This window comes from Solanum verrucosum, unplaced genomic scaffold (genome assembly GCF_900185275.1).
Source record: "Solanum verrucosum unplaced genomic scaffold, falcon-dt-bn FXZP01000101.1, whole genome shotgun sequence".
Lineage (NCBI taxonomy): Eukaryota > Viridiplantae > Streptophyta > Magnoliopsida > Solanales > Solanaceae > Solanum > Solanum verrucosum.
Window position 1 is genome coordinate 2,320,046 of NW_026020111.1, and position 10,611 is coordinate 2,330,656.

General features: G+C 34.1%; 2 protein-coding genes across 2 annotated transcripts in view; both read left to right on the forward strand.

Annotated features, from left to right (window-relative positions):
* LOC125825438 (uncharacterized) overlaps nt 1–10,611 on the forward strand; it is a 1,130,247-nt gene that overhangs the window by 983,066 nt on the left and 136,570 nt on the right. The window lies entirely within an intron of this gene.
* The window catches only part of LOC125825495 (uncharacterized), a 6,505-nt gene continuing 710 nt past the window's right edge, over nt 4,817–10,611 (forward strand). The window contains exons 1-9 of the mRNA XM_049504822.1: nt 4,817–5,050; nt 7,087–7,163; nt 8,321–8,397; nt 8,603–8,663; nt 9,321–9,388; nt 9,487–9,568; nt 9,903–9,986; nt 10,090–10,188; nt 10,431–10,550. Of these exons, the coding sequence (XP_049360779.1) occupies nt 4,957–5,050; nt 7,087–7,163; nt 8,321–8,397; nt 8,603–8,663; nt 9,321–9,388; nt 9,487–9,568; nt 9,903–9,986; nt 10,090–10,188; nt 10,431–10,550 (762 nt within the window). The 5' untranslated portion in view covers nt 4,817–4,956. The remainder of the gene's footprint in view (nt 5,051–7,086; nt 7,164–8,320; nt 8,398–8,602; nt 8,664–9,320; nt 9,389–9,486; nt 9,569–9,902; nt 9,987–10,089; nt 10,189–10,430; nt 10,551–10,611) is intronic.

Below are 10,611 nucleotides of genomic sequence, written 5' to 3' on the forward strand. Positions count from 1 at the left end.
GATGGGTAATTGTAGTTGATTGAATTAATTGATAGTTAGTGAGCTAAAGTGATCTTTTATTTAAGATCATATACCATTAGGGCCATGTGTTAAAACAAGTTAGTGGATTGTGTCAGTTTTAATAAACAGTTTATTAAGAAAAGAAAGGGAGTCAAACTTTAACTAAGCGGACGCACAAGAGAGGAAAGGGAAAGAAATTCGATCTCCAGGTAACAATTAGTAGTACAAATTTATCATAATTGTTTTTATCTAATTGATTATGTGATAAAAGGGAATCTTGTATGAATTTGAGAATTTGGTTTAACGGAGTAGTTAATGTTCTCTTCTGATTTAGTGTGTCATTTGTATTTGGTAAATTTGGAGGCTAGGTAAGGACGAAATTAATGGTTGGCATTAGAGAGGGTAATGATAGATAAAAGAATAAAAATTATGTAATAGAGATATTGGATGGGAGTTAAGGTATATTGTTGTATGTTTGATAAAGTGGACCGGGAGGCTATTCTGGAAATTTAAGGCAAGTAGGTTAATTGAATAGATAATGATGAGCCAATCATTGGATTGGAATAAAGAGTGAGAATTGAATAGTTGTCAGTACGTTGTTGGGGTTTAACAGAAGGGAAATTTGAAGTGAAAATATAGTGGGTGTGATTGTTGTTAATGGCATTATGCAATTATTGTCAGGAACGGATAATTTGTTGGGATTTCGTGAGTTTTTCATGGTTCTGCCATGAATTTGTGTGACCGGTTAGATTTCATAGTTAGTTGTTCTTATTTTAAGTATCATATTATAAATTAAATATGTAATTTATTGAGATAGGAAATTAAATATTGGGTTATCGAATTGTATAAATATTTTTAGACTTGTGATATTGGAGAAGTTGAAGCTTAACCCTAGGCTTGAACCTTAGAAACTTGATTATGAATTTGGGCGAGTTTTTGGGTCTAGGCTAAACCTATATTAATGTGAGTGTTGTTAGCTTCGAAATCTTATTGTGAATATGCACTTGAATAGATTGCATTGAATTGGAAGCTCAACATAAAGGGAAGGCTCAAGTCTCAGAGTGATTATTCGGTTATTTGAGACAAGTGGATTTCTAAACCCTTGTTAAGTGTAATGTTGTGGTATATGTTTGGGAGTAATGGGAATTGGTGATGGGTTGACTTGTCCACATTGATTAATTCCAATGATGAAAAAAGGGTAATAAATGCAATTGGATTAATTGTTTGTGTGTGATGTGTTGAGAATGGTTTGAAAGGCTTGTTGAATCATTGTTGATGTTGTATCATGATTGTGTTGTTGTGAATTGTGCAATGTTATGAAAATGGTCATCTCCTCATTATTTGTGTGAACATGTCATTTGCTTTGTTCTGAGGCATGGTTGTGATAAGTGTTATGTAATAAGAGGATGTACCATTTCGAGGGACGTATCGCGCGCCGCGATGGATACTATATTTCGAGGGACGTATCGCGCGCCGCAATGGTTACTATTATCAAGGGTCGTATCGCGCGCCGCGATGGATGCATGGACAAATATGTCCCCCATGGGTCCCAAACTGAGAGACATCGGGTGTGTATCGATAGGTCAGACATCCATCACTATACTTGACATTACATTTCATCGCATTGCATATTTTATTTTATCATTGATGAACTTGATCTTGTGTGTTGCTGATATTGTGAGTGCCTTTCTGTGAAACTTGTTATTGATGAATATTGAGTTGTTATTGAGAATATATAATCTGTTATTGTTGTTGAGCTGTATGCTTTGTAAACTGTGAACTGTTAGGTTGGGCTGGTTTATGCAGGTTGTAGTTGTGGAGGTTAGGATGGGGTGTAAGGAGTATCCGTATTCTTTTCCCTTAGCTTGTGCTTAGAGGTTTGCTTGTTGAGTACCGTGTGGTTTGGTACTCACCCCTTGCTTTTACATTTTTGTAGGTTATGAGCCTGGATCTTCGTGATACCTTCTATTCTCTTCGTTTCTGAGGCTTTCTGTGGAGATTTGTGAGGTAGTTGTTTGTCTTCTCAGCGAACCTTCTTACTCCTATTTTATGATTTTGTTTTATTTGAAAGACAACGTCATTTGAGACTTACACATTTTATTTCAATTCTAGTATTTACATTAAAGGTTTGTGCACGTGACAACTAGGTTTTGGGGATTGAATTAAGTTTACTTGTTATTCATATTAGTAATTGTTATTGGACTTTTGTTTTATTTCCGCACTTTATTGATCTGATTGGGTTTTAGGCTGACTTGTCTTGGTGGGATAAGACGAGTGCATCACATCCATTTTTGGGTTGTGACACCAGTGCAAAGGGGAGAAGAAGAAGAAGAAGGGGGTGGGGGTGGGTTAATTCAAAAATAAAATTATATTTTCTTAAAATTCCTTTTGTATTATTTAAATAGAGTTTTTTTAAAAAAAAAAAAAATCAATCGCCACGTGTCGTTGTCTCATTAGTTCATTTGCTATGTATATGCGATTAAGATGCATGCACTATTGTTTTTTTTTATTATCATTTTGTTTTAAATAGGTATAAATTTGTTAAGATTTAAGTGTTCAATAGGTACAAAGCTAAATTGAGGTGTCTAAGTGAAATATGCAGACAACTTTAAGGGGTTGCATATGACTTAAGCCTATATGAAACAATCATTAGTGATACCATGCCATCATATGATGGTCTTATGGAGGTGTCGCTTAAGGATTGAAGTATATACACATCAACGATATCATAACAATATATAGATATATTGTGATGGTATCATTACGGACTGAGTCATATCATGTTAGTATATAGATATATAACGAGGACATCATGGAGGTCATCATAGAGGTCTCACTAAAGTATTGAAATATATATCAATGATACCATGAAAGTGTATTGATATACTGTGATCATATCATTACAGACCGAAGCAAATGAAAAAATAATTTAAAAAACGAAAAGAAAATTAAATGAAATGAGAAAAATTAAAAAACAAAATATAAAATGACCAAAATATGAAATTAAATTGTGAGGAAAAATAAAGAATCTTATGATTTGAAAAAAATATGAATGAAAAGGGACAAAAAATAATAAAGAATAAAAAAATAATCAAAAAAAGAGAAGAAAAAAAAGGAACATAAAATAAAAAATTTAAAAAGAAAAAGAAAAAAAGAGAAATTAAAAGGATCCAATAAAGAAGAAAAATAAAAGCAGGAAAAAATAGATAAAAATAAACGAATAAAGAAATAAATAAGAAGAAGAAAAAGAGTATATAAGATAAAAATTGAACACGAATGAAATTGTAATGTTAAACGAAAATAATGAATAAAGTAATTTGAAAAAAATAAAATGATAAAAATGCATAAATAAATGAAAAAAAAGAAAGAAGTATATAAATAAATGTCGAGTATAAATTAAATTATGATATAAAATAAAATAATTTGAAAAAATTTAAATGAAGTAATTAGGTTTCCCTTTTTAAATTGGGTTAAATTCTGTCCAGGTGGTTCCCGCCCGTATACCTCACCTCTGATGTTGCGGTGCTGAGAATCCATCGACCCAGAAACTACAACTACTTACCTTAAGCCTTGTGGCAAAGAATCCGCATCCCTCCTTAACTTGCAATGGCGTTCTTCACTTTCTTCCTCAATTCCCTAGAATCTGAGTTTACTCTGCATTTCTCTATTCTCCATCAAATCCACAATAACACCTAATTTTTTCTTTGCCACAAACAGAGTAAGTTCCCTTCCTTTTATTGTTATTTTAAAGTAGTACTCGATTTTTAGTTTTTTGTTTCAGGAATTTTGATCTGGTTGTAGCTTCGTCTTCCCTATGCATCCACTGTACATTGAATTGAGTTCTTTTTCTTTAGTGGCTTCACATCATTTTATACGAAAATATAGCGGAATGGATATAAAGGATTCATAGAGCTAGCATCAACTTATTTGGGAGTTAGGAGTAAATCGAATCAATCATATTATTGAATGAGTTACTTTGTTGTAGGCTTGTTATATATATTAAATCAGTAACTACTTCTAATTCATCGTATTAAAGTAATTTGTTTTTTACCCTCTTCCATTTATATTGCCACACTAATTTGATGCCGATACATGTTGGATATATATTTTTTTTTCTTTCCCCCCATCTCATACTTAATAAATTTTACATTACTGTTTGTTGTTTTTTTTTTTTAGTTGGGCGTTATGCGGACAATGTTTATGATGATTCTCACACTATAAAGCACAACCGGAATGACTTTGTATAAGATTGATGCACTTGTCATAGTGACTAAAGAGTTGTACATAAACCCAAGGATGGTGACCCCTCTGCATTTAGGAAAAAAAATAAAAAAGGCAACTATATTAACATTGGGACTTAAATGCCTAAACCGATAAAAGGACTATTGAGCTAAGTTGCACGGACTCTTTACTTTCGATGCCACACCCGTGTCTGATTCTCCAAAAATACACTACTTTTGGAGAATCAGACACGCACCCATTGACATTTTTGAAGAGTCCGAGCAACATAGCTATTGAGACTCAAATGTGAAATCTTGCTACTGTTCACATGAAGATGCATGCTTGTCACTAGCAAGTCCTTCCACATAAGCATTTATATTCAGGAGGGAGTTTATGCTATTAGGCATCTTTGAATATATTCTGAAGTTTAAAACTTGATCTTGATTTCTTGCAACATAAAATAAAGAACAATCAGGAAAGATGAATGCACAGAAAGGCTTCTATATTGCCTCATTAGGCTCAATATTCTGATTTTATTTCTTTTCTGAATGGTTTGTGTCCAGTATTCTGATTAAAACAATGCCAAAAATATTTACATATAAGGACTAAGGAGTATATTGTTTTAAGTTAAGCTGCCTTTTCTCCATATATTAAATACCTTTGTTGAAAAACATTTGTTTCACAGAAGCAGTTGAATATTGCTGATTTTGGGAGAGTTTATATTGACAATCAGAAATGGATGCTTCTGACATTAACAGAAGCTTGGTAAGTGAACTCGAAGCAATGGGATTTTCAGAGGCTCAAGCCACCAAGGCTCTTTGTTCATCTGGTATGTTCATCCTTCTGGTATTAGATATATTATAGGAAAGTCGCTCGTATATTTGCTTAAAAGGTTCAGGAGACAATTATAAATACCTTTTTGCTTCTGGAATAGTATAAAACATTTAGACAATATGGTGGTTAATTCAACCTGATTAAAAGATTCCAGCTTTGTATAGGAAAGTTGCTCAAATTTTCTATTTTGGATGTAGCTCCACAAATCACTTTATGCTTCTACATTAACTTATTAGTTTTATAATGTATTCCTATTTTTGTGCGAATATTCTCTCCATGATTCTGTTTCATATCCTTGAGATGTAAAGGACACGTTGATATAATATTTTTTTACGAAGGAAGAAGGTTTCATTAATAAGCCATCACAGAGATGCAATAAGTACAAAAGAGGTGTAGTAGCTAGCTCCAATACATGAGTTAACTATGGCACTATACTAAGACAAGAGAACTAATGAGTCCAAAAAATTATCAGTACTATTTACTGGGGTTAGAGGATGCTTCAGCTTAAAAAGCTATTTAAACATCTAGCGTCCTGGAAGTGTTTAGAGGTTGAGACTCCATTAGAACATCTACGATTCCTCTCTGCTCAAATAAACCAAAAAATAGTTGTTGGAATCATTTTCCAGATCCCTTTCATGGCCTTATCAACTCTCCAAAAATACCAGCATTCATAAACTTCTTTAGTTGACTGTGGCACTACCCAACTTAGTCCAAAATAGAATAGAATTAGCTCCAAATGTCTGTTGCAGTTGTGCAATGAAGAAAGAGCTTAGTAATAATCTCTGAGCTTTGAAGGCCATGTAGTATCTTTTGACAAACTGAATGTTCTTCTACTGAGGTTACCCGGTGTCTGACAGGCCCAGGTGAAGCAAATCACCTTGACAGGTAACCTAGTCCTCCATATATCCTCAATCTTCTATCCTTCCATTCTGTGCACACAAATGTGACTGTAGCCTGCTTTGACTGTGAACATACTACCATCTTTTGAGCTGTCCCAAGTGATTTTATCTGGCGGTATGTTGCAACCTTCAAGAGCAGCAAGGAGGGTTAGTAGATTCTAGACAGAATTATATGCATGTTTTCTTCCTTGATCCATTTTATATCTTATAATATGGGAATATTTGAAAACTGGGCTCGTTAAAGTCAAATACCCTCATCATATATGCCTTCTTCTTGTATCTAACGACCTGTTCAGCTTTCTCTTGAAGATCTGTGTAGATTTGGTTAATTAGGTCATCTCAAAATAGTTTATGTTGAGATGTACCCTGATGTGATGTTGGATCAACAAAGTTTCAAAGTGATATTGACTAGCTCTTTGTTTTTTTGTGTAGATTTGGTTAATTAGGTCCTCTCAAAATAGTTTACGTTGAGATGTACCCTGATGTGATGTTGGATCAACAAAGTTTCAAAGTGATATTGACTAGCTCTTTGTTTTTTTTTGTGTAGATTTGGTTAATTAGGTCAACTCAAAATAGTTTGTGTTGAGATTTATTTATCCTGATCTGATGTTGGATCAACAAAGTTTTAAAGTGATATTGATTAACCCTTTGTTTTCTTGCAAGTCCATTTATCCTGACAAACCTTGAAAAGGTTTAGAGCCTGTTTGGATGGGCTTATAACTTATGACTTATAAGCATAAGCCAATCCTAACTTATATCTAATACTAATTGCAAATGTGGTCAATTATCCTTTGACCGTCTTTGTAAAATGTGGCCTTGAACTTCCATCTGAGCATGCTTTGAGCTTTCAAATCTTCCTTCACATATCTTCGATACATTCTAAACTCTTTATGCATGAAAGGTTGGCTTCAACCTCATGATCACTACCTTGGGAATTATCACTATAGATGTCTGGTCCAAGTTTTCATCCTTTGGTGCTTTTGCCTCCACCCCAACCCGAGCCCCACCTTCGAAAAAGAAAGAGAGTTTATCTATTTACTAGCACTGACCTGCTGTTTTATCTTTTAGATGTATCCTTTTGTGGTTAACTTAACTCTCCACTTTTATGATTCCAAATCATTACTTTTTTCAGGTAACTCAAGCCTTGAGGCTGCAGTAAATTGGATTGTTGATCATGAGGATGAGACATACAATGATGAGATGCCCATGGTATGTAGCTTAACACTGAATGAATGATGATTGCCTTTCTTTACCATGTACAACAGTGTGTCTGGGTAATTTGATAACTTCATTTGTGACTCGATTGTCACTTTTAAGATGAGAATAAGTTCAGAGAGAGATTAATTTAACTGTAAGTTCCAAATGCATTTTTAGTAATAGTTTCACCTTCAATTGGTTGTAAGATTTGGACATCCATTCAGGACACAGTTGCAGCAGTATGCAAATATGTTCATCTTCAAAGAAGAGAGAGTCATTACTATAGCATGGTTGAAGTATTTGAGAGAGGTACAGTAGAGTACCTTGGGGTATTTTTCCACTTCTCTTGATACATAAGGTAGATGGTGAATTAAGTTCTAATGGCTAGTGCTTACAGGAGATGATTAACTGGAGCTTTCTAAGTTTTATAGTCAAAATTAAGAAGAACATTCTACATCAGATACATTAGTGGTGTCTTTAAAACTAATATGGTGAAAAGTTTAGCAAAATAGGTATGAGAGTGAGAAGTATATTTTGTTTGAGTATGTTTACTTTCAAGTGAAATTAGTTCTCAAAATTTAATAAGCTAAGTCTGTTTTGTTTTTAATATCTACTGTAATTTTGAATGTTGATTTAATGTTTGATTTTTTAATATGTGATTTGTTCCTAAATATGCTTCAAATTTGCAAAATTTTCACCTTCTGTTTTCAAAATTAACTCACATATCCACCATGGAAGCAATGGCTTCTGGATCATCTACAGCATCTTCATGCCTGAGTTCATCGTTTCCACTTAACCTGCAAAGCCTTCTCTGATTCAATTGCAAAGTTAGTACATTACTCGAAGAAGTGATAGCGATAAAGGGGGAAAACTAAATGAAGTTAACTTGTTCGCCATAGTCAAGTTACTTAAGCTCTTTAATAGCTTTGCTTCTTCAATACTGGCAATGATAAATTAAAAATGCTCTGAGTAAAACAGAGTAAAAGTAGCTCCATCGTCAAATCGAAAAAACAGAAACAGAGTCGATAAGAATGGATGATATTCCAGAAAAATTGAGAGTTGAACTAAATCCAGCACACCTTTTGTTTAATTTTCATGTTTCCTATCTTGTATAACTGTCCTATTGTACAATTCAATCCTAGAAGTTCTAACAAGAGAGTTGCATACAGGTTTCAGTCGACATTATTGAAACTCCTACTCCTACTTTTGATTCGGAACAAGCAAAGTTGAAAGCACAAGAGCTGAGGTTTGATTTTATATTAAAGTTTCATGAGGAGGTTTCATGTTTAATCCAAAAACTGGAAACTGCCATTGGAAGTATTAGCTCCTTGCCTCTTGTTTAGATTTTGAAACTGCTTCGGTGTGGTTTAGCTTATGGCTTGTTTTCAGTCTTTCATTACTACATTTTTCCTTTCTGAAGCTTTCGGTGAATGAAAATTCTGCTTTTATAGGGACCGAGCACGCAAGAGGAGAGAAGAGGAAGAGAAAAAACTGGACAAGGAAAGGGAGAAGGTATGGAGTATATTCCTATTCTCGTAAGAACTTTCTCTGGTGTAAGTTCTGTTTCAATGAAGAAAGTTCATTGTCAATATGTTTAATGTGAGAGATCTAATGGCTGTGATTGAATGATGTGATGAACGTTTGATGCATGATTTGATTAGTTTTCAACATGAACTAGTGAATGCAAACCAATGCAGGGATTCTAGGCTCACTGTTCGAGAGATGGCATCACCTTCTAGATATCTCCCACTTATTGGATCAACTTCAAACTTTAGATTCCAATGAGTGACTAATGTCAACCAATAAAAAATCATGCTTCACTAATTACTGGTAATGCAAAGATGTTAAGTCCATGTAGTTTTAGCCTTCAAGCAATTAGGGAAAGATTTCAGGCAGTACCTATTGAGATGATTTGAAATGCATTGACCCAAAAACCCTACATATCTATGATTGAAACTAAACTAACAACCTGCAGCGCGTTGTTGAGCAATGTGCAGTTAGTTATTGTTTCACTTTTTTTTTTTTTTGTGATTTCCAGCTTCTGCTTGTTCTGTCAAATGTTTATACTTGAAACTAGTGCGTATGGTCTCACAGAATTATTAGTGTTCAGCTGTTATATGTGGAGGTGTTTTACTTATTAAAATGTTAAATGTTTCATTTTATTTGCAGGAAAGGATACGTGCAGGCAAAGAATGGCTTGCAACAAAACGAATGGCAGAGGAAAATGAGAGGAAGCGGTATGTTTCTAAGTTGGCGATGTTACTTTATAAAATACCTTGTGCTTAGTTGGTCAAAAATCCTTATTCTAGGTTTCTACACTTTGCTCGTGTTTCAGTTTTGAAGCACAGAGGAAGACCGAAAAAGAGGAGGAGAGAAGGGCAAGGGAAAGAATTCGTCAAAAGCTTCAGCAGGACATGGTATTACTTGTAATTGTTAGTCAAGTTTTGTTGGTACTTGTCCAAACAGTACTAATCTGATGATCAAATGCAGATATGTGCTGTAGCTGCATTTTTTTAGTAAGTTTAGGTATTTACTAGTGCAAATGCAGTTAGATATGATGAAAATTTTGTCGTGCTGTTATCTATTTGTTTATTCTTTATCAAATTTGAATAAATGTAGCCCACTCTATTTTTTCTTGTAAACTGAAACTTTTGCATATTGGTTCGCTATATGGACCTTAGTTCTGTATTTAGTTACCCAACTTCAGATCTTGTTGGGACTGGGATAAGTCGTGAGTTCATGTCCTGACAGGCAGACAGGAGGGCTAGACTTGGTTCGTCTTTGAATAGCGGTACATCTTTAAAATCCATTAAAACCTCGAAGCCAGAGACAAAGGTATTTTGCTTTGTAATTCTGTTGACGGTTCCTAAGATTGATTGGATTCATCCATTTGACTGCTTTTGATTCTTCTCTTTTAAAATCACAATTCATAACTCAGAATCCTTTGAAAGTTGATTCTGCCGTGTTATCTGGTAACTTAATTACGAAGAAAGAGGTTTTGATGGAATGCTTAAGATCTCTCAGGCGTCAGCACAAGGTATCTGATTTTGTCGTCTCTTCTATTTCACTATTTAGTTCTCAATAAGTTTCCAGTTTCTTACAAGACTATGCAAACTAGCTTTTAGCTTCCTTCCTTCTGTTTGCTACAGGCTGTTCAGGAAAGTAATTATAACAATATATGCATTATAAAATATCAAGTTACACCCAATTATTAGATATCAGCTTTGAAAACCATGCTTTATCCAGTATAATCATGTTGCAAATGTTCATATGTTTCAGGAGGAGGATATGAAAGTGCAACGGGCCTTCAAAACTCTGTTAGTTTATGTGAGAAACATCGTTAGCAATCCTGATGATGGAAAGTTCAGGAAGATCCGGCTTAGTAATCCAGCTTTCCAGGTGAATACTTTTTAAGCACACGCTGAAAGAATGAAACTTTACTTCATTTTCTGATACTGTA